Source organism: Grammomys surdaster, unplaced genomic scaffold (genome assembly GCF_004785775.1).
Source record: "Grammomys surdaster isolate TR1022 unplaced genomic scaffold, NIH_TR_1.0 214, whole genome shotgun sequence".
NCBI lineage: Eukaryota > Metazoa > Chordata > Mammalia > Rodentia > Muridae > Grammomys > Grammomys surdaster.
Window position 1 is genome coordinate 1,838,599 of NW_021604659.1, and position 25,001 is coordinate 1,863,599.

The window sequence follows — 25,001 nt, forward strand, 5'->3', positions numbered from 1 at the left end:
GCTGCATGCAGAGAACGTGCTTCCAGCTGGGTTGGGTTGATGTGGTTGAGCCATGTGAAGTGCGTGATAGAATTAGAAAGTTGGTGGGTTCCTGGTCAAGAAACTCTTCTGGCTGCTCTGGAAGTAATTCTGTTCACCCTAGGAAGCACTAAGTAGCCTAGAGCCTTTTCTATGGGATTCTTCTAACCTTGGAATATCCTTCCTTTTCTGACGAAGGGTCATCAGAAGTATTGTTACCCCTCTTAAGTGCAGAACAGAGGTCCTACTGGTTAGAAGAAAGAATAAGGGGAGGGGTGGAGGGATAGCATGATAAATAGGTATCTCTTTCTTGTTTCTTTCCCAGCCCCAGCTCCCCAGACTGCCACGAATAACAAGTACTTGTCCTAGGAGGTAAAACCTGTTATCAGAGCCATCAACAGAATTATAAAATCCTTTGTTTTATATCTCACAGGTTTAGGCCCCATCTTGGTCATGTATATTTAGCATTTCAAGTCATGTTTCTAGTCCTAATTATTCTCTTCATCATTGAACACAAAGCTGGGCAGTTTCTGGCTCAAGTCCGATGACCTTGAAGTAAGACTGAAGGTTCTCTCCCTCTGACTCCATGCTACCCAAGCTCCCTTTTCCTCCTCACTATTGTTAAGTCTATGCTTTGTGCATCCATTTGGCCACTTGCTTCTTGTTTCTATAAAAGTAGGAAATGGGGAATATGTTCAAACTATTGCCAGAAAACAGCATCTAAACAAGAACCATGGTTTTGCTAATGCAGGAGGCAGCATTGCACAACAGGGGCTTATGTTCAACAGTGATATGTGGACGTGACTGTTGTTCTAAACACAAGGAGATCCCTGGTAGCAACACCCAGGTCTTGCTGTGTGTGGACCATAAAGACCTTAAGTCTAAGCGTATCTGTAACTGGGTGAGAGTAAGGCCCAGATGTCGTCAAGAGGCTTCATCCATGTTCAGCTAGGTTGCTGGGAAGGCTTAGGGTCCTTGGAGGTGTCTCTATGTTTGCTGCCTTTTGACTTTCTGTGGGGCCTTTATATCACTTGGTTACTTAGTTGATAATCTCTAGCCACAAATTCTTACCAGGTTCTATCACATGGCTAATCCTTACCTGATTTATTTGTGGTTTGGTGATTTAGGATGGCTAGTACTCTTGACAACACCCTCAGCTCAGTGCTATAGGTGAGATGGACTATTCTGTGGACCTACTACACTCTGCCCAGTGCAGATCCAATTGACCTGCATTCATTCTACAGTAGGGACTGTCTTTCTCACTGTGCTGACACCTCAGCCTTGGGTCTGTGGATAAGAACAACTAGGCAGTAATGCCTGTGAGGTTGGTGGAGAATCTTATAAGCCATCAGAGTGGCGCTCCCACTGAGGAACCACTAGGTGGACACGAGTTCCCATGTTGCATTATTAAGCTGTTGTCAAAGGCTATTTGCTTTTCAAGTCACACTGAATGCCCATTTCCTTTAAAAAGTGAGTTTAGTCCATTTGTATTTATTGATAAGACTGACATTTGAAGCCAGCTCTATAATAAGACTTATAATCACACTCTCAATTCTGTCCTATGCTAGATTTCTTTCTAAGATACCAACTCTGCTTTTCTGTGTCTACAAATGCATACACACAGGAATACTTATGTATGTAAAGTTTGTGGGTTTGTCCTAGTGATTCCTTTGTGTTTGCATCCTTTTACATATCCTTGGTCTTAGAGTGGATGGAAAGAAGTACAATCCAGGAAGCTGGATGGATATAGAGCCTTCAAGACCATTCCTGCACATTCTCAACTTATTGTGCATTCTTAAAAAGAATGCATGTCTTTCACCTTCAATGCTAAGCCTTTGGCAAATGAAATCCCAAGTGAAATGAGTCACTTGTGACTGGGTTTTCATAGCTCCCTGGAGACCACTCACATTCCTAATATCAGAATCTATGGTCATAGGCAGATGTCAGCTTCTGAGGTGACCAAATAGCCCCCTGAGACTCTGTGACTTGGGATGTTCCTCAGATATGGATGCTTATATGAGCCTTCTGTCAGTTAGCTACAATGCAAGGTTTACTGCAGAGATGGAGTGAAGTTAACAATCATTGGTCATGAAAGGCATTTGTAATAGATGCCATGTTCTTAGCAGTAGGAGGAGAGCGCTGGAGTGGATTTGATTATCCTGGGTGGAAAGTTGTTTCCAGAGTAAAGGGGGTGGTCTTAGAGGCAAGAAGACATTGAGGTTCTTGTTAGTAGGAAGAGGGTAGAATGAAGGTAGAGGTCCTTGAGAGATTTAAAGTTGTAGCCATGGTCTTTGTTGGCAGAAGGGGGTTAGAGTGACAGTTATTGTCCTTGATGGTAAGATGTTATCTTATATCTGATATCTGCCTAAATGACCATAGATCCTGGTATTAGGGACTGAGTGACTTTATCAGCCATATACCATCTGTACTGCTTTGAATACAATGACCCAATAGGCTTATCTATTTAAATGTTCCAGAAAGTGGTACTACTTGAAAGGGTTAGGAGGTGTGGCCTTGTTAGAGGAAGTATGTCACTGGGGGTGGGCTTTGGGATTTCAAAAGCTCAAGCAGGGCCTAGTGTCTCACTTCTTCCTCCTGCCTTTGGATCCAGGTGTAGAAATCTCAGCTACCATGTCTGCCTATGACTTGCCATACTCCCTGCCATGACATAATGGACTAAACTTCTAAAACTGTAAGCAAGCCCCAATATGAATGATTTCCTTTTTAAGAGTTGTCATGGCCATGGTGTCTCATCATAGTAATAGAACACTGACTAAAATAGAAGTTGGTATTAGGAACCAGGATATTGCTATGATAGGTCTAACCAGGCTTTTTATTTGCAGAGTGTGGACTTTGGGACTTTGGATTAGAAAAGCAGTTGAATGCTTTAGTTAGGGCTTAGTGGGCCATACTAGCAGGAAGCATGGAAGACTATTTTTTCTGAGAGTAATGTACATTATGACATCCTGGCTCAAGAGGTTGCAGAGTATATTATTAATTGGCTTAGAGACTGACCTTGTGATATTTTAGCAAAAAGTATGGCTGCTTTTTGCCCTTGTCTACCTGAGGCAAAATTGAGGCATTTTGAATTAATGGTATTGGCAGAGGAGATTTCAAGACAGTCTAGTATTGACTCTGTTCCTTGGATCATTAGAAGCATTCTTATGCAGATCTATAATGAGAAGGAGCAAGCTAAGCAAGGGAAAATACAAGATGGACAGATTTAAGAGAAAAAGAGTACCAGGAAGCATAATGGAACTAAGTCCTGTAATTAAGGTGATAAAACTTTTAAAGAAAAACCTGATGTTAAATGGAATAAAGGGAGTGATGACCTTAGAACAAAACCCACTTAGCCAAGCTTTCAGTTTGTGGAAATGAATTAAGAAAAAGCTTAAACAATGAAGGAAATGCTTAGAAACAGAAAACTAATAAACACGTATTTGAATGAGGGGACCAAGTTCCAGCTTCATCAAGCAGCAGAACTTGTCACCTTCAGCCACGTGGCTCTGGCTTTAGAGTCAGGATTCAAGAAAGGGGTTCTGGAGTCTCCCTCCAGGAAAAGCCACTAAGGCTAGGCACTTGTCAGGGATGTCCCTGCATGAAGCTATGAAAGTAAAGCCTGGATTTCATTGGAGTTCTCAAGATGTTGGAGGTGCCAGAATTGTGGAATACCTGCTGAGAAAAGCTGCATACCAGGTGTGAAAACAGCCCAAGAGAAAGAAGTGTGTCACAATTAACAAAGCTGAAAGGAGTTGGAGATCTGAAGAGCACTTTAATAGAGATGTAAAGCTTGGAGTTTGCCCAGCTGTTTTGGAGTCTTGCTTTGGTCCAATATTTCTCCCAATGTGCCCTCTTTCCTCCCTTTTGGGATGACTAAGATACACAACTAAGGTACTACCTCTTGTGGCATCATACCTTGGTAGTCCTGAGCTTATATGTATATTACCCACTTTGGAGAAGGGTCCTCATCCTTCTATAGCAGATCTAGCATGTAGTGAAAGAAATGGAGGGAAAGGTCACATCCTAATGCCCACAAAAGGAGCTCTACCTGCCTGTCCCACATAGCCACTGTAGGCATTGTCAGAGAGGGTCAAAATGTCAGATTTCACAGCTTTCTTATAATAGTTCAAGAGGTAGAATCCAGGGCTTCAGATACTCTAGGCAAGAGCTCTACTTCTGAGCCACACTCACAGCCTAGTATTTTACTTTTTAAATACTTTTCTAAATTACGGATTTTTGACAGTCAGCATTTGTGACATTTTTAGCTTAGCAAAAGCTAGTTTAATGGAAAAAGATTTATTGAGAAATAAAAATATCTCTCTGGATATGACCAAGATCTAAGAAATACTTGAAATATGTGTTTCATATAATGCTTCCGGATCAGAGGAGTCATGCTTTTGGATGAGGACTGTGGAAAATTAGATGTCTAGCGATATCAGCTGAGGGGAACACGGAGCCTGATCTAATAACTGACAGACCTGTGTGTCTTGGTGATGGTGCTTGCAATGTAGTAAAATGCTCCTGTTGTGGAGAGTTGGTGTGCACATGTATGTGTGAGTGTTACTTCTGCCTCTCTATACATTTTGTTTGTGTAGACTTTTTTCATTATTAATATCCCAACTTCTAGAATTGTGATATGTTGGGAAAAGAAGCATCCTTTCTAGTTTCTATCTGGGGGAAATATGCATTATTGCTTTGCTGTGATTGCATGCATGAGTCTTACAGTAAGTGAGAATTGCATGCACAGTTCTCCACATAGCATGAAACTTAACCTTCAAATAACACCAATGAACACATGAAGGTTTTTCCTCTTTCTTTCAATGTAGAGTGCTTCTTATTCATAGGCTTGCCCGTTCATATTCAAACACCACTGTGAAATCTGCACAGCAGCTCTCTGCCCAGCCTCTTTCCTCAGTCAGTGACTATAGCTACTTTTTACAAGCCAGCCTTTTCTGGTCATCAGTCCCTCCTCCCTTTACCCTTTCAGAAAGAAAAACTGCTGATATCTTTGTGGTTAGAAGAAAGCTGCTCACTGTCCAGGAAAGGGCTGGCATCTCCAGGAAGCCTCAGTTCCAACAGGGGAAGGACTCTAATGTGCTTCACCTCTGCACATCCCCCACCCCCCCAGGCTTTGCAGCACCCCCCCTTACATGTCTGTTTGCATGTTTACATGTGACGATTCACTTGTATGTGTGTAGGCACTTATGGATGTGTGTAGAGTCTAGAAGTTGGTGTGTGTACCATCTTCGGCAACTTTCCACTTTGCATACCAAGGCATGGTCTTTCATTGAACCCAAATTCTCTCAGCTCAGCTCGCCTAGTGAGCCAACTTGCTGCACGAATCCCCCATCTTGGCCACTGAAATGTTAGAATTTCAGGCTGGCTGCTCCAACCAGCCACCATTTACATGGATCTGGAGATCCTAACCCTTGTCTTCAGGCCTGCATGGTAAGTACTTTATCCCCTCAGCCACCCCAGTGATAGTGACTCTGCTTTTGCTCCATGGATCAATGTGAAGATCTAGCAGGTAATACAGCTTAGGATTCCCCTGTCTCTCAGGCAGGAGGGAGCTATTTACCCCATGTCCTCTCTGTCTCTTCACCCTTTTCCCTCCCTCCCTCATCATTAGAATGTCATGCAAGCTCTGTAGAGACTGGGCAGAAATATGTTGAAGCAATTAATGTCTGATTTTCAACAGAAGTATACAGTGGGTGGGGTGTGGTACTACCCCAAAGTTGCCCATCTCCACACAAGGAGAGCTTAAATCTCTTCTCAAGTCTTTCAACATCCAGGCACAGTTTAATCTAGTTCACATTATCAATGATGGAAACATGATGAGTTCTGCACATGATAGCCTGGCCTGCACCGTGGACTGTTTGTGCAGCTGCCCCTTATGGGCTCTCATGTCCACTTTTTCTGGATTTAATGTTCTGCCTTTGACATCTGGCTGACAGAGTCCTAGTGCTGTGTCTGTCTTTGTGAGCATCTGCTCAGCACGTTGTTGCTGTCTGCTATGATCCAGAATCTCTTAGTCATTGCAGCTCTGAAATCTACACATCTCCTAGAGACTGGGAAAGAAACAGGAAAGTGACTTTTTCTATCAAGTCAGTGTGAATGGTGGTATGTTACTGCCACTGGAGGCAAAGTATCCAGAGAAATGCCCATCTTATCTTGTTCTGCTGTCCTAAGAACCTGTGTAGGCTGGTAGTGCCCTAGCCTGGCCTGCACAGGCCCCTTCTTGGATGATCTGGATCCTGTATTACTAAGGTCCTTGCTATCCCATTTAGGCTTCTCTTGTCAGAGGCTCTGGTTTGCTTCCTGGTTCCCCGATCTGTCTGTCTTAAGATCTGCTGCTGTACATAGGTAGGTCAGGATCTAGAAATGTGGAGTAGCATGCTCCACCAAACCCACAACCACTAGCTGGCATGCCTGACCATACAGCAGCCCTGCATGTTCTCACTGGGGTTAGTCATGTATGTTTAGGACACAATTTACTGGCTAACTTCTGGCTCTGACAGATTCTCTTCTGGAAGCCTTCACAATAGACACAGTGACTGGACAGTGGCTTTGGGCATGGTGTGTAGAATTTTGGTATTAAGAACATACACGTGTATTGAGATTGATAAAGGTATAAGTGGATGATACATGATGGCCTAATATTCTTCCCAGCCAAGGATATAACACCTGTTTGTTTGTTTGTTTGTTTCTTTGTTTGTTTGTTTGTTTGTTTTGTAACTGCTGGGCAGAATCATCTGTTGGTGTCTGTTTATTTTCTAGTATCTAGGCAGTTTCAATTCTAGGGCAGGCAAGTTTGCTCAGAGTGGAGCTCTAGTACATCAAGCAACAACATGAAAAGAATCTGTTATGTTCCTGTTAGGAAAAAAACGTGTAGTGCCAAATCCTCTTCATGTACAGACTCAGGAAGGAGACAAAATCACAAAATCGGTGTCATAGACACTGCCTTTCCATGCTTGTCTTACCCAAGCAGAGCCTGTAATAGTAAAGTATCACCTCTAAAGGGTCATAGAGTGGGTATAAAATGTCCCAAACCAGCTTCTATGTTAGAACAATTAGTGGCCACTTGGGAGCACTGTTTGGGCAGGTCGTGGAAACTTTAGGACATAAGATCTTGCTGACATATATAGGACCATAGAGGTCGGGCAGGCTGATTGGCTTTTGGCTGGAGTTTCCTCTACTTCCAGGAGAAAATGAAGAAGTTGCTCCAGAAACTCCTATATAGTCTAACTAAACCACTTCTAACATGATGCTTTTCCACTATGAGGGGATCTATCCCCCCTCAAACCACAAAAAAACAAAACAAAACAAGCAAAAAAAACCAGCAACAAAATCCTCACTTCCATCAGTTGTTTCTGTTATTTATTTCAGCCCCAACCTTGAGAAAATGAATACAGGGCATGAATGAAGAACCCAAAGTCCAACCTCCTCAATGTATGGGACAAAAAAGTCCATGTATACTACCTGCCTATGCCTGTGCAGGCCTATGTTGTGGGCTTATTTTTTCTTGCAGAATAGACCCATGAGAAAACAACCTGTGAATCTCCTAACTTTCATTATCCCAGTGTACCCATTCCTTTCTCCCCTCTCCCAACATATAAATATTTAAGGACCCTTCTCATTGCCATGGCTTTCAAGGCCATGTTTCAGAACTCACAAAAGAGACAGCAAGATACTCACAAAGTTCACAAAAGATACATGGTCAATAGCCACTGTAGGAATTGTATTCTACTCTCTGGGATTGCTTTAACCCTTTCAAATCACAAATAAAGCATTTAAACTTATGCCCATTATATTAGAACAACTAGGCAAATAGACAATAACAAGAAAAGGAGGAAGGGCCTGGGGAAAGACAGATGCTACATGGGTGGGAATATTGACCATTATACTCCATAAATCTATACAAAATACATTGATTTAAGTAACCCTAGGTGCAGATGATCTCTGTTAGCTGGCAGAGATTGCATACCTGATAATTAGTTGGTTTTTGTACATCTTTTTCTGAGCATCTCTTATAAAAGGAAGCCATGTAGAAAAGTTGACTATTATAATAGGCCATTTTCTGCCTACGGTATTTTATAATTAAACATAATTGGTGATTTTTTGGAGTAAAGGTTTATAAGCATGTTTCCATACAATTTAGCAAAATGCAGCTTTATTGTATGTGGAGATGACTCCACTTCAAAAACAAGTCCAGCAGCTGCTGCAGATTCAGCACTTTGGCCTGGAACTGGTAGGAACTTTCCCTGTGTTTTGCTTAAAAAGCACAGGAAATACAGATTCACCCTCATAGTGATCAGGAACAGAAATCTGCCAACTTAATTGCTCTGTGCTAGACCCAAGAGTTATAAGGGTGATTTTAGGTGTGCCTATGCTCTAATATCTCTGCTTTTCACATTGGATGGCATGACCTAGCATCACCTACCTCCAGCTGCTCTCAGATACACAGGGGAAAAGTCAGCTATAGAAACTGGGACATTGTTGACACCTCACCAGTGACATGCTCAGAGCAGGTCTTATGGATCCATGCTTTCCTGTACAGGACACACTTGAGAAAACAGTGTGGGTCTCCTTTCCTTTCTTCATTCCAGTGGTACCTACTATTTTTCCCAACATATAAACATTTAGAGGCACTTCTCATTAACAGCAGTGGCTTGCACCTTCAGTGGAGCCATTTTTCTTTAGGGATATCAGCATGGGATGATAGTAACTCCAGAAGAGTCATGACTTTATTTAAAAAGAACAGCTTATAGAATTTTGTGAAAGAAAGTTTAGGATATATATATACATATATCTCCAAGTTATCCAACCCTATTAAACAGGGAGCAGAAAGAAAGTGTCTACACTTCCATTCCTACCCCTGGTCTGCTTTACCCTTTCCCCCACCATCGTATCTTTCCAGACATATCCCATGCAAAGAAGCATTTGGTGAGTGCACAGCAGATGTATATAGCTTCCTTCACTGGTCCTAATTGGTGGACATAGGTTTTTGGGGAGTTGAATGTCACACTGTAGAGACACCAGGTGCCATACAGCTATGGAGCCACCTCTTCATCAGAGCGTGACAAGGACATGAACTTCTGCTTCACGTCTCTGCACTTGCTATATCACACAGCTTGATATCAGTAGCTCTGTAATATCAGGAACAGCCCAATATAGGAGCTAACCAAATGCTTTGCATCTGTAAAATGCCCTAAGCATTGTATTTCCCTCTTACTTCTTTAAATATTTGCATAAATAATGTTATTTGGTACATTAGACATAATTGAATACATTCTGTAGCATATAGTCTAGTTCTATATTTTTTATGTGAAACCCAATAATATGGTAAGTGAATAATATCTAATAGTCACTCATTCTATTATTATCCCACCTAGATTTTATAGATGAGGCTATGGAGATTTAAGTGGTAGAAGTAGGATTTGAACTCAGGTATTGCCAGGTAAGCCCACATTCAAGATGCTCTATCCCACATTCTGCTGAGCATAATAGGGAAGATGATGCTTCTTCCCAAGGCCACCACTGGAAATAGTCCCATTTCAGCTAAATACATGGTAACAATATATACAAACGAAGCAGTATATGTGAATACAGCACCTAACCTACAGCTCAGGGCCAGGGATGATGACCACATAAGAAAGTTGTAACTGTATCAACTACTACCCACTGTTTCCAGAAGCCCTGCTGTAGCCCACCATCCAGAAAAGCAAAGGGGCAATGTATCAGGCACCTGAGAGGCTGGCTCATCTAACTAATGTGAGTCAACTCTCATTTTATTTTTAATAGAAACAAAAGTACTTTCTGGAAGCAAGAAGCAGCAACAAGAAGCACAAAGAACTCTTCCTGCTTGCCCAGTGGGACAGAAGCCCATTAAACACTTCCCTCCTGATGGGGACAGTTCACCAAGCAGTAATGGTCAGCCTAGCATTCCTCCTGAATCCCACGAGAGGCAATACTCATACTTCATGACATCCAGAGTCCCTCTGCCTGGGTTTTATTGCCCTTTACAAACTGTGTGTGCCTCTCTGCAGGAAGATGGTGCTGTTCAGATAGAAACACAATTCCCAAAAGGTAAGGAGGAAGGGTGGCAGTCCCTGGGCTCTTTCTTAATGTGCATAAAAAAAAATAGCTCAGTGCCTTTCTAGGATGGTTCACACAAACTGGCCTTATGGAGGTGTCAGAGGAAAAGGAAAGATCAGGACCAACAAGTAGACACGGTGAGTAAGTTATACTCCGCAAACAGATAGAAGGCAGCTCTATACAAACCATGAGGGGGCCCAGACTTACTACACCCAAGGCTAGTGCCAGCTAAAGCCCAGGAGGCTACCCAAGGGGCATAGCAACTTCTGTTTTAGAAGATCTGGGTGCTTCGCTGAAGATAGGCCTCTGGGGCTGCCAAAGCTCCCACTATCTGGCTGACAGGAATAATAGCTAAGGGATGCAGTCCCTAACACAGTCAACATTTAAAGTGAGTAACTTGGGCTCTAGTGAACATAGGCAGGACCCCATCACCATTTCCCACAGAGGAAATAGAAATAGTCAAGTTGGACATAGGCATCATAGCCCTGTAGGTCAGGCTTCTGACCACTCCTAAATACCGTAGCGAACAATTCTGTTATAACACAACAGAGAATACTCTGGTGCCTAGTAATGTAAGGGAGGGAATCCAGACTTTCTATCACCCTGAAGATGTTTTTAGAGAACTTAGAAAGACACAGAAAGACACATACAAGATCATATGGTTTGGGGTGATAAAAATTAAAATGACTATGGTAATTGACAAAAGTAATAACTATTACTGGGAGGTGGTTCTTATGTTTTGAACTGCCAATTGATTGCAGAAGCAATTATTAAGTACCTGCTGTAAATTGGTCAGTACTCTTAGAGGTACAGGAAGCACAGGTCTGTTATGTGTAATGAGGTGAACAATGAAGAGCCTGAGGATGGCCCACACTCTGGGAGGGTCTCAGCAGACATCTTTCTCCAAAATGATTCTGAGCTGGCACTTGAGATGCCAATGCCATTAGAGATTTAAAAATCATACTACAGAAAAAAAAAGAAACACACACACACCCCACCCCAAGGATGAAGGGAAAAGTGCAAAAAGCAAAGACTTCCAGGAAGGCCTTGGCTGCTTTGGAGAATTGCAAGAGGCCCAGGAGACCAGTGCCAAAGCCAGGGACTTCTGATTCTCCAAGGGCCCCATGGTTTGAGTTGGAAGGCCCTCTAAACCCATCACAGGAGTCTGGACTGCAGGCAGGGCCAAGACTTTGAAAGAGAGAATCTCAGTGGGTTTGCATTCCAGATGATGGTCCCAGGAGCAATATGTGGACAGATAGAAGAGGAACCAGGCTAGGACTGAGACTCAGTCAAGAAGGAAAGGGCAGGTCTCTAAGGTGGGAGAGGTGTGGGTGAAGACATTCTGGATATTGGAGCAGATGCCATGAGCAGTGAGGAGGCATCTTGCTAGGACTGGCCCTAGGGTTATCATCCTCACCTATCATCTATCATGAGGATGGAAGAGGAAAGAGTTGAGAAGACACTAGTCTAGTTTCTCTGGAACCGGGGTGGGGTGGGAGGAAGGTGTTCACATGGATACATGAGAACCTGGTGATAGAGAGTGGGATTGACTTTAGAAGAAGAGGGTACAGGCTAGTGGCTAGACCTGAGCTAGCCCAAACAACTAGTTAGGCCTAAAGAGAAAGCAGGAGAATGAGGGAATCCTTTAGAAGGAAGAAGAGAAAGTGCTTGAAGGCTGAGAGGATGAGCTAAGCACCTCTAAGTAGTGTGGTATTGGCAGAGAATCATGTGACATGAAGTGGAGTAAGAGTCAAGGGGGCCTGGATTAGCTAGGGGCTGAAGGGACCTGAGGAGAGAAAGCATCCAGTCAGAGAGGATACAGCTATAAACAATGAATGATCCCAGGAGCTTGGATGAACTGTCTCCTGTGACCAGGAAAGCCTCCTCTTAGCCACCTTGCCTCTCCCACCCGCTTCAAAGCCCTAGACATGGTGCTGTGGATACATGTGGTAGAAGCATCAGATGGTCCAGGGAGACTAAGACATACTCCTACAACCCACCTCATGACTATGCTGAAGAATATAGGAGGCAGGGATGCATCCTACCTTAGGAAGGCAAGGAGGTACTCTGGTCATTAGGGCTCAGCCTGGAGGTGAGGGTTCACCAGGAAGCAGAACCAAATGCACTTAATGGAGATCAGAGGCCCTTCCTGCAGGAGCAGGAAGATACTGGACTAGGTCAAAGGAGGAGTTAGGTGAGGCTGGAGTTGAGAAGGTACTGTAAAGAGTAGAGGAGGTCAGAGCAGAAGAGTGGACTAAGGGTAATGGAAGGGTCTATCTTGCATTCCAGACCAAGGCTTGGTCAGGAGGTGACCTGGAACAGTTACTAACTGTTCTACTAACCCAAGGATTGGCCCCACCTGCAGCACCAAGGGATCAATTAATCTTTGACCCTTTCCACAAAGGGAAACTAAAATGGTTCCAGGGAAGGGCTCTGCCAGCTTTTGAGAGAGAAACCCTTCCGATTGCTTCTGTGAGGCTAGTGGTGGGCTCTGGATAATGAAGGGGAGGGATACATAATTGAGCACCGTTCCCAGTCATTATATCATTAGTGCGGCAAACACAAGACAGATTAATATGCTGTCTCAAAACAAGCGAACTGTAATAATTACACAGGACACACTTAATATGAGATCCAGACTAGAAAAGTCTCCTTTCATTTTGAGCAAAGGCATTCTGAACACTGCAATCTAAGGAACACCTCCATGGCCTAGCTAGCCAGTCACAGACTTGGGATGACTGCCGCAGTGACTGGGGCAGCTGGGAAGGTCTGTGATGAAGCTGGATCTCGTCAGCTTAACAAGGCCTGTTAATAACTCACTGGCGTTTCTAATTTTTTCTAAATTGTCTTGTGTGTCTTCCTCCTGTGTCAGGCAGCCGGGCAGGAAAGCCACCGAGTGCCTTCTAAAAATGTATTACATATCTGCTTTCCTAGATTACACGTGCTGTGACTTGGTTGTAAAACTAAAGGAATATGAGAAGCATGAAGACCCCACTGTCACACCTGAGCCCTCACCAGCAACCCACTCTCCATCAACCCCAGGGGTACCACAGAGCTCTGACCCATCGGAAGATAGTTATGAGCCTCTGCTGGCAAGCTCTATGACCTTGCAGGTAAAGCCTCTTACATCTCCCCATCCTGGCTTAATTCTAGCTGAAGGGAGGTCTCTCCTGGGGAGTGTGGCATGCACTTGACCTCACTTCTGCCTGTGACTCGCAGGCTTTCTGTCTGTGTCACTCTGGCCCTTCCCTAACATTTTCTAAACTTCGCTTCTGCTCTTTGCCTCATGGAAACAATAGCACTTGACTCCACCAGGTAAAAATAAGGATTGTTGGTTCTACCAACCATGTCAATGACTATGGCAATGAAACAGTGCCCAGAGGTCCCATGGGGTCGAATCACATTTGATTTTTCAAGAGATCCCTATCAGATGAGAGCCCCTAGACATCCCATGGTCAGATGGATGGTGCAGAGCCTTTGAACACTTCAGGAAGCTTTCCAAGTTGTGTAGCTATGAGCTAAAGGACATGGAAGATATTTTTTAAGCTGCTTCTCTGTTTATAGAAGTAACATGATCAAAGTTATAACACTTAACAGGATGGATGACCTCAGAGAAATTTGTTGCTACTAGCATACTGTGTAGTTAAATACACTTTCTGGGAAGGCTCTTGCTATGGGGTACAACTCCCCACAAATGTAAAGGAAGCTCCATTGGCCCACTGCTGCATCTCTGAACTTTGATGAGCCTGTGAAAAACATCTAGGGTGTCCCCAGAATCCCAACCTTCAAGATGTCCTCATATACATGAGCAGTAACACCGCAACCACACTTGGGCCAGCAAGGGCATCCTCAGGGACTTTGTCTTTAGCCTTGATCCTTCCCTGAAGCTCCAGCACATTTAGCAACTGGTGAGTCACTTACTCAGTAGCTAATGGTTAATATTGCCAAAGAGACTCTTTTATCAGTGCAGCTGTCAGAGGCCCAAGCATGATGCAGACAGAGCTTATGGCGTGTTCCTCTCTGAGCCCCCAGTGAGCATGGAAGGGAATAGGACCAAGGAATACTTCTACCCTGGCAGCACACCTTGCAAGCCTGTTCTGAGCACCTGCTGTAGGCAGACCCAGGACAATGCCTGTGAGAGCTTAGTTAATGAGATGCAGAACATGTCCCTGCAGCAGTGTTTCTCAGCTTGTGAGTTGTGACCCCTTTGGAAGTCAAATGGACCTTTTGCCGGGGTGGCCTAAGACCATCAGGAATGAGTATGCAGATTTCTAGCACCTGCCTTCTGGTCCCACCCATGTCTCTTAGAATATGGAATTACAAAACCCTGAGATTTAGGTTCTTTGGCAGTGAGTGGTTTGGCAGCGTGAACCCATAAATAGACAGATGTTGGCCATTTGTACCCAGTGGCTTCAGTTCTAGTACTTTCTTGGTCCTGATGCAGTGTGCTCTGTGCTGCTAGCCCGCACTGACCTCCAGTACCTTGTCATGGTTATGGGGACGGTGGTTGGATTTGCACTGTGGCTTTTGCCAGAGTATTGTGCTCTTGATTGGCTCCCACCAAGTAAATCAGATGACTGGTCTCCCTTCTCTTAAAAAACAAAGTCTGTTCTTTGTTTCAATCAGGAAGCACTGGAAGTCCATAGACCTCAGTTCATTTCTCGCTCACAAGAACGGCTGCAAAAACTTAAGCACATGGTACAGCAAAGGAAAACCCAACAAAAGGAGAGCCTGGGGCAGAAGCAGAGCCTACTTCCTGTCCGCGCCAACAAGAAGCAGTTCACCATTCCCCATCCTCTTAGCGGTAAGCTGCAGGTGGCTCAGGAGGCCTATTACAGACTGGGGACAAACATCCTCAGGCCTGGAGCCTTCATTGAAGGGATGATGATCCCAAATTACGCCACTGGCATGCACAAACCTCAGCATCCTGAGGCTGGCTCTGAGAGCCAGTTCATTTTGAGAGGGTTACATATGGGCATGCAACTCAGCAGAAATAACTTGGGACACAAATTCACCATTGTAGCTGGGAAAGGAGCCACACCACTGTAGGAGCCAGGATAGCGAGTTCAAATTCTTGGCTCCTAAAGGAGGCTTGCAAGCGATCTCCCTTGCCCTTTATAGATTGCAAAACATACCTGGGGCAAGAAGTTGACTCCAGCTTGTCTGCATCAACATGTCATCTGGAGACCTCTTCCTGTTGTGAGCTCAGAGGAAGGATGGCCAGCTTGCCCAGCACAGTGAGGTCAGAGTCAAGATGACTCTGAGAAGCAGGCCACTCACTCACTCACTCACTCACACACTCACTCACGGGAGAAGGAGTTAGCAGTAACCTTTTCTGGGTCCAGCCCCACATTGGAGGCTGGAACTATCACTGTGAGCAAGATGACCTCAGATTTTTATTTTCATGGGCCTTCATAAACAGGCCCTTGAACTAGCAAGACTAACAAGAGATGAAGGCAAGGACCAGGGACATCAGAACACTTGTGCAGGTCCTGCCAACCCAAATCTTAAAATCTGGGGCTTTGGAGAAGCCTCTGGTTTATGACTGTGAATACAGGAATGAGATCTCTCTCTCTTCCTAGGAAAATATTTTAGCCCCCAGGATGTGAAATCATGAGTATGATTCTGAGTAGAAGTCCTCTGGGGAAAATAACATATTCAATAAAGTGCAGCTTAACAAAGCTTACCAACGTCTCAGGAGGAGGGGGGAGCAGGTGGGGGGGGTCTCTGCAATTGGTTTGTTCTTATTAGACTCCCTTCTGGGTAGATCAACTCTTCCTGCATCCAGAACACTTTAGGAGAGCTTCCTAGAGACCCCAGCAAGAGCACAGTTGCATGCCTTGTTTTCATACAAGGTATCTGTTGCTTCCATTCCATGACCCATTCCAAAATGAAGAGAAATGGACGCCAACCAGACAGATGTGTAAAGGGCTGGCCTATCACACTGTGTGTCTAGCTAGCATTTCAAGCTAGGTATAGATACGGGCTTGATCTAGGTGTGTTCTCTAGGAGACTGTTTAGTCTCTGGCTCAACAAAGAGCACCTGTTTTAGGGACAGCTGTCTCAAGGTGCTGTGAAGACCAGATGCCAGCCACAGTGGGAATATCTCCTTGGCACCTTCCCTCATGCTAGTTATGAAGGATGTCACTTGGTCAAAAGAGTTAGGCTACTGACACTGGTGTAAACAGATAAGCATAATATAGATGCAGGCATATACAAGCTAGCATTGGAAGATCTTCATTTTCAGCCTTTGGTTTGTATAAGAAGCAGCAGAAGCATATAGCCATAGGGAACTTCTTCAGGATGGTGATGTATTTGTTAACTTTATATCACTATGACAAATACCCGAGACAAATCAACTTCTAAGGAGAAAGGGGTTAATTTAGGCTCGTTGTTTTTGATGTTCCAGTATGATTAGTTAGCACCGTTGCTTTATGGCAAGGCAGCACATCTCAATGAGATGTGCAAAGTGGAGCAAAGCTTCTCATCTCATGGCAACCAGGAAGCAAATGAGAGAAGGAAGAGGAGACCAGGGTCTCACCGTCTCCTTCAAGGTCACACCTCCAGTGGCCTGAAAATGGCCACTTTACCCTATCTCTTAAAGTATCTGCTACCTTCCTGCAGCTCTAAGCTGGGGGCTGAGCATTTCACACACAGGAGGATGCTATAGATGCAAACTGTAGCAGGTCTCATGCTAAGCTCCTCCCTCCTCCTCTCCTGAAGTAGACCTTCTAGCTATGCCATAGCAATGGCCACAGTATCAGAGAAGGTACAGCCTGTGCATGCCTGCATTACTTTTCTGTTATGCTGTAAGAAATTGCTACATGCATGCTGGCTTAAGATCATGGACATACACTATCTCAAAGTTCTGGAGATTAGGGGTCAATTAAGGCACCTGCAGGGCCAGTCTTGTCTGGAGGCTCAGAGTAGAGCATGCATGTCACATCTCTCCCAGCTGTGGTGGCTTCCGGTGCTCCTTGGCTGGTGAGTGACCCCTGTAGTCTCTGCCTTTGTCTTCACATGACCTTCTTCCTATCTGTGTGATCTCAAATCCAAATTTTCTCTTTTCGTTCAAAGCTAAATTCCACCCATCCAGTATGACCACATACTAACTTGATTATATTTGCAAGGACCATATTTCCAATGACAAGGTCAAAAGGAGGTCACAGTCACAGTTTGGGGGAATTTGGACTTGAATGTATCTTTTGTGTATGTGGGGGGCATGCAACACTGCTTGCAACATCAGCCAACTTTGATGTTTTTCCCAAAACAAATATCCTTCTAAGTTCGTGTGCTCTAAATGAGCATTTTTAAAATTGTATATAATAATAAAAGAGACCCAGTCTGGATGCACAGTATTAAATAACCAAGTCACTGTTTTATTCCCCCAATTCCAAGACATTCCTGGCCACTGGAATGCTCTTTGGGGGACTTGATCAGCATGGATTTTATGGCCATTCCAACTGTCCCTGTGGTGTGGACGTGTTGAGGAGAGCTTTATTTCCATGTTTGTTTGTGTTAGGTCAGTTAGATCAGACAATTCTTGAAACTAGAGCCTTGTATAAGCTCAGGCTAGTGAGAGGGAATGTTTAAGGCCCCATTAAACAAGTCTACAGTACGCATCTTGTCTTCAGCCTGTCTGCTGGCAAGATGATAAAAGCAAAATGCAGATGTTTCCTTACATGCTAAATTAGATCATAAATCATGTGTGCGAATGAGCCCCGGCTGCAGCATTGAGACGTCTGGTGGAAGGAAGGCTCAGGTTTGCTTTTCCATGCTGGGGTAACTGCCTCTGATCAGGAATGGGCCAAGCAGTCTTGGCTCAGGGACAGACCTGAATGTTTCAGGTGGGAGCTCTGTCTGGCAGCTGACAAGGCTGGGAGAGTCCGGGCCCTGGATTTGCAGGAGCAATGACAAAAGGGACCTGGGGCCAGCTGTTTCATGTTGTCTGATGAGTTCAAAGCAGCCTTGGAGGCTCAGGGGCAGATGATGGTGTGCGTGTGTGTATGTGTGTATGTTCATGCACATATGTATGCATATGTGGGTGTAAGTGCTAATTAGGACTAAGGGTCCCTGTCTGAAGGGCAGGGAAAGTTTTATGAGCAGTTGGGGGTGACAGAAGGTGCATGAAGTAGCTTTATAAATTCCTGGCTACAGTCCCCAGCTCCTGATTGGGGAGTTTCCCATTGTGTGGAGTGAATGGAAACTAAGCAGGTGGTTTCTGGAAAAGGGCGGTGGGAGGAAAGTGCAGGAATGAGAAGAGGCTAGAAATCCTCAGTCTAACTATGGAGATGGGGTTAAGGAAGATGGAAGAGCCAGAAATCAGCTCAAGGAAAAAAGGTACCGGAGGGCTAAAAGGTATTGCTACCAAGTTTGGTCTTATGCAGAGATCAGAAGATGGGCAGCTTGCTGTGTAGAGTAGCTGTAGGCCGGACAGTAAAGGCAGTGGCTAGTAAAGGTCCTGGTGTGTAGACATGTAGAAAAATTCTCAGGTAGAATAATAAGTAACATATGGTAATTATTGAGCTGCGTGAGGAAAGCTAAGATGATGAATACCCTGGCCTGTGGGCTTCTGCCTTTCCCCAGGTTAGCACTCTGGTCAATTTACTAGAGTCACCTGGAGCTATAAGCAAGCATGAATTCTTCAGGATCATGTGTGGACTGAGCCATGTGCAGGACATGGTTAGTCTGAGTCATGTACAAACCCTAACCATAACCCAAGAGCTGTGTGTTTGGGAGTTAGCTGTTGCTTCTTCCTTTCCGACAGAACCCAAAGCAGACTATGCTGAATGCATGGGAGAAGCATCAAGTACTGCCACATGGGCACCCACATTTAGCAGGGTCTGTATGTGCACCAGGTGGGGGGCAGCCCTTGCTGTTCTCCACTGACACATTGGGGACTTCTTCCTGTTCTCGATGCAGCTCCCAAACTTGGCCTTGAGCATCTTCCACTGGAGTCTCAGGGTCAACTTGGGTCATAGCCTCATCCTTTCCAGATCTCTCCCAGCCCATCTCTGCCTCTGGCTCTCTGGTTAACATCACTTTCTATCTTAACTCCTGAAAAGATGACAAGACACTAGATACGGCACCCTTCCTGACCTCACATCCAGCCCTTTAAACACTTACCCCTAGACTCTTTACCTTGATGGGTCGCCTAGTGTGTGGAGGCTCTTGCTTCTCCACCCAGCTCTTTCTTAAACTTCTGTCCTTACTATTATCTCGGTGTTAAGCCTCAACCTGATAGGGCCCTGGCACAGCCACATGGCCAGGCTATGACTTTAGCTCCTTCTTCATGCTCTCATCATGGCCTCCTTCCATATCTATTTCAATTAAGTTGGGTAGCTCACCCTTAGGCATGCAGAAAATCCACCAGGAACATCTGCTTCCATAAGCCTCTTTCCTCAATGCCCTCATTGTTCTTTGCAAACTTGTGGTTCTTATTTAACTTACAAATCTCCTACTTGTCAGGGTGCTGGGGGACTGTCCCCAGACCAGAAGTATGGGTGACCACATGGCTTAACAGCCTCCCAGCTGTATCTCACAGATCAGATGGCCTTCATCTGCATTGCGTTATCCACACCTCCCAAGGTGAGCCAAGTCAGAGCCTTTCAAATCACGGACCAGTAGAGGGACAGAATTCTCTAGAAGGTACTTGCAAATTTCCTTTCCCAGAAGACAGCAGTTCTTGGCTGGAGCCAGTATTAACATTGCTTTGCATTCTCAGAACACCCAGGGGGAGACGTGACTCAGTTAATAAGTGATAGCAGCATCGCTGGTCGCCACAGCTCCTGCAGTCAGCCCAGCAGAGCCAAGGCACCCTCACTTCTGCCTCATCTGATCCCCTGAATGTTTTCCCATAAAATGCTGAGAGAAATATTTGTGGTCAGCTCTCCCAGTATTAACCACAGAGGAATTTTAAAATGTGCTTATCAGAGAAAAGTAAAATTTTCTTTATCAGCTCACAGAGAAAACAGGAAGCAAGGGCTACTTGAAGCCTTCTGGTTCAGAGCCCTTTCACAGGCAGACCTCAGACACTGCCATGGGTTGCCCTATTGCATTGTTTTGTTATTTAAAGAAGTTTATGTTTACATGTAGGAGGTGTAGGAAGAAAAGACTGGTACTCATCTATTGGTTAGAATTAGCCTTACGGGATGAGGTCATTTCCAATCACAATAATAAAAGTAGAATCTCTGGTCTGCAGATGGTGGGGCAAAGGACTTTATGAATCATTTGTCGAATGTCCTGGATTTTGTTTTCCAAATGACTTCCTTCGTGTCTTATGAGACACTTAAGTAATAAACTGTGCAGAATGCTGAGGAAATAGTTTATGAAGTTCATCAATATTGCATAGACCTCCATTTCTTATGATTCTCAAAAGAAGAAATAAAACACAACACAACAAAACAAAAAAGTAAAACTGGAGAATCCTAGAATCCAAGCAAACGCTTAGATGAATTACTATTTGGCTAGCAGCTTGAGGGCAAGGTGTGCAATCTGTATTTAAACTTGTTTAAGAGCACATGTATTTTGTTTTAGCTTTACTCTGGCTTAGCTGATGAAAACTATACAAATGTATGATGTGCACTGCCCTTTCTTTATGGAAGCATGCAGCAAAATAACTAGATGCCTACAGGGGACCCAGCCAGCACCTACCTACTTACCTTTTGTCCTGAGGACCATTGCCTCAGCCATCCTGAGGTCAAATGCTTCCCGATACTCTCTGGTCACCTTGGTGTAAAGCAGGTCTTCAGAACATTCCTCCATTTAAGTAACCCAGACTTTATCCCGTTAACAATCCTTACCCAGGCCACCCCACCCAGCCCCGGAAAACCTCCATTACCTCCATTCTAGGCTGCGCGTTTGTGAGTGCCTATAAGAAATCCTGCAGTGTTTGTCTTTCTTTCCCTATCTATTTAATTGAACACGAGAGTTATCCATGTTGTCTTGACTAGTTCTCTTTTAAAAAACAAAAAAGTACAGCCAGGGCTACACAGAGAAACCCTGTCTCGAAAAACAAAAACAAACAAACAAAAAAACCAAAAAAAAAAAAAACAAAAAGTAAATGAAAATGGAGCTGAAACTTTAAATCCTTCAATAAGTAAGTAAGTAAATAAATAAATAAATAAACAAATAACAACAAACCTAGGCCACCTCCCCATCCCCCCAGTCTGTTTTCATGGAGTTCTCTGTTCACTGTATATTGCTGCTATACATGTATCATTATCTATATATTTATCATTATATATTGTTATGAGTGATGCAGCAGTGGACACAGGAGTACAGGTGTCTCTTCAACATACTGGGATGGTTTCCTTTGAAAGCAAGGAGCAAGACACCATACAGTGAGCAGGCCACACCTACAGACAGTTCTTTTAAGTTTTGAAGGAGCCAATTCCTATCCACAGTGTGTAAAGGTCCCTCCTCATCGCCCCTCTCCAGAAGTTCTGGTAGTATTTTTTTTCCATAACAGAGATTCAGTGGTATCTTATTGTATTTTCATGTAGTGGTATATTGTGTGTTGTTTGTTTGTTTGTTTGTTTGTTTTTAAAAATTCCAGACATCTAATTTTACCAATGAAGACTGAGGAGTCAGATGCTGGGGTGAAAACCTGCTAGCTTAACTAGGCAGAGAAAGCATCCAGCTGACTTCCCTCTCCACCAGTATCCCAGAAGGAAAAGGCACTTTCTCCTTCTCCACACTGCTTTAAGTCCCCTTCAACTCAAAGACCCTCCTTTCTCTTTCCTGAGTTTTCTTATATTCGCTCCCTCTCTCTCAACTGGTTGCTTGCTCTGCCTCTTGACCTATGACCTATTGTTGATTTTATTTAGTTCTTGTTTACAGAAAAGGTTAAAGGTATGTGCTGGGCTGAGCCACACCAAAATGAGGTTTCTTCCAGTCCACAATCTGGAGATTCACAATGTGAGGAAATATCCTGCAATGACAATTTTGAGCATTTTTTTCATATATCTAATGACCACTTGGAAAATGGTTATTTACACATTTTATTTCTTTTTTTGATGTTCTGAATTACTTTTCTAATATGTCTTAGAAATTAACCTTTTATGAAATGTATGGTTTATAGATATCTTCTCCTGTTTTATAGGTTATCTCCTTACTTGGTTGATTTTTCTCTTGGCTTCACAAAATGTTTTAATTAGAATCTTCCAACTAAACTTCTTTCTTGTGCTTTGAGAGTCACAATCCAAAAATCCTTTGTCTGCAACAGTGTCTTGGAGCCTTTTCCAAATGTTTTTTTAGGGTGGTTTTATTCTTGAAGATCCTGTGTTTAAGTCTTTACTCCATTTTGAATTGATAGTCTGAGGTAAGGGTCCAGTCTTATTCTTCTACATATGTCAACACAATTGACCAAAGAGATTTCCCTTTTGTCCACTGTATATTTTCAATGAGTTTGTCAAATATCAGTTGAAGAAAATATGAAGCCATTTCTGGGTTCTCTATTTTGTTCTGTGGTCTGTATGTGTCTGTCCTTATGCCAGAACTGTGCTGTTCTGACTTTTGTTGCTTTATGATAGTATTAAAAAGCCAGGTAGCATGGTGCCTCTAGTATGTTCCTTTGCTTAAGATGCTTTAGTTGCTCCATGTGAATTTTAGCATTTTTTTCCTGTTTTTGTGAAAAAAAAAATGTCATTTTGGGGACTGTAAAGGTAATGCATTGAATGTATGGATTAGTTTGAGTAGTGTATTTCAACAATGTTCTTCAAATTATTGACAGGGGTCTTTTTCCATTTATTAATGTCTTTTCCATTTCTTTCTTCAGTACTTTATAGTACGAACTTTTCCTAGCCTATTTACATTTATTTCTATCTTCATTTTGGGTGAAGCTATTAGTATGGGAAGCATTCTTGATTGTTTGTCCATCTGTTTCATTGATAACATATGGAAACAATAGTGCTTATGTGTGAAATCAGTTCCGTAGTCCAGTAGCTTTAGCTGCTATCTTTAGGAGTTCCTCCATGATACAATGGTGTCCTCTTCACACAAAGATAACCTCACGCTGGATGTGTTTGTCCTGTCTAACTGCTCATATCTAACGCTACAGAAAACAGAAGTGGTGTGGATGGGCAGCCTTGTCCAGTTCCTGACCTCACTGGGGAAACCTTCAAGTGTGTGATGTTGGGTGTAATCTTAACTTGGTTTGTCACCTCTGTCCCTCATTATGCTGAAGTATATATTTTTCACTTCTTATCTTAGTATATTGAGTTTTGTTTTGTTTATTATGATAGGATGTTGAAATTTGTCAAATAATGGTTTTTCTCTTTGATTCTATTAATAGTGTGCATCACACAACACATACACACTCCCACCCCCACACACATACACACACATATACACTCCACATATATCACACACACACACACACATACACTCCACATATATCACACACACACACACATACACACACACACACGTACACACACACACCAGGGAAAATTCTACTTGATAGGTGAACCAGCCTTTAAATCACTGGGTGATACTGAGTTCTGCTTACTCACCTCTCAGTCTATCACAGCATGTTGATCTGATTTGTCTAGATTTGACATGAAGGTAACACAACCACTTAAAAATTAATTTGAAAGAACTCTCTCTTCAGTTGTCTGGAAGTGCCAGGAAAGTTTCTGTTGGATCTTACTAAGCTTTTTGCTAAAAGTCAACAGTGAGGACCCCAGGCTTCCCCCTTGATGGCATTTGTCTTGTTTTAAGTTTCTTCTTATACGTCTTCACTTGCTCCCTTTTTCTTTTTGACTTATTCTTGATAAGTTTTCTCTTCCCAGGAGTTTATGCCCTCCTTTGAGGTTATCCAATCTGTAGATATAATTATACACAGTTGTCTCTTGTGGTCCTTTATATGTCTGTGGTATTAGTTGCAAGGTCTCCCCTAATTTCTGATTTCATTCCTTTGAGTATTTTCTTTCTGTAGTTTAAAGATTTATCAATTGTCTTTATCTCAAACCCAACATTTTTAAAACGAATATCCACCCCGTGTGTGTGTGTGTGTGTGTGTGTGTGTGTGTGTGTGTGTGTGTGTGTACTGAATTCGTGTGGGAGTAAGATGACAACTTTGGGGACTCTATTTTCTTTGATACTACCTCGATGTAGGTTCTAGCAATGGAATTCAGGTCATCAGGCTTTCTGGCTAGCACTCTTAAGCTGCTGAGCGATCCCATCAGCCCTCGAACCTAACCCTTCATTATCTTTATCCTTTGTATTGTTTTTCTAATCTTTAGTTCACTTGCTTCTGCTTTGACTATTGCCATTTCCCCTTCTACTAACTTTGGCCTTAGCTTTGTCTTCTTTATCTGATTCCTTGCATATAATGTTACATCTTTTGAAATCTTCATGGGTGTAGGCATATGAACTTCCCTCTCAGGCTTGTTTCTGCCAAATCTTGTGTGTACTGGTCTACTGGCTTTGTGATATTTATTTTCCTTTGCTCTCTTTTTCAGCTCACTGGTTGTACTGAAGCATCTTATTTAATCTCCATGTATTTGTGAACTGTTTTACAATTGATTTCACTTTATAGTACTATGGCTGTAGTCTCAGACTTGCTGAGGCATGCCTGTGACCAAACATATAATCTGGTACCCAAAGCAGGTACTCCATGGACTTAGAGAAGAATATATATTTTGATGGTTGGGGGTAGAATATCATATGTATGTCTGTTAGGCCCATTTTATTTAAAGGGTAGCTAAGTTGAATGGCTGAATGTTTCTGCACTGATTTTTTTTTCTTTTTCTTTTTTTTTTTTGTCCTTTGACAGCATCCACTGTTAAAAATGAGATCTTGTATAGTCCTTGTATTGTATGACTCTCTCATCTATTGTCACACTACTATTCACTTAGTACATTTGGGTATTCCAATATTGAGTG

General features: G+C 43.2%; 1 protein-coding gene across 4 annotated transcripts in view; it reads left to right on the top strand.

Annotated features, from left to right (window-relative positions):
- Positions 1-25,001, top strand: part of CUNH10orf90 (chromosome unknown C10orf90 homolog) — a 100,525-nt gene that overhangs the window by 59,352 nt on the left and 16,172 nt on the right. For 2 of the 4 annotated variants that reach the window (XM_028772554.1, XM_028772553.1), the window contains 3 exons: positions 9,820-10,104; positions 13,048-13,226; positions 14,740-14,917. In XM_028772554.1, coding sequence (XP_028628387.1) covers positions 9,820-10,104; positions 13,048-13,226; positions 14,740-14,917 — 642 coding nt within the window. Of the gene's footprint in view, positions 1-60; positions 64-9,819; positions 10,105-10,838; positions 10,842-13,047; positions 13,227-14,739; positions 14,918-25,001 lie in introns of all 4 variants that reach the window. The other 2 variants (XM_028772555.1, XM_028772556.1) reach the window with 2 other exon arrangements.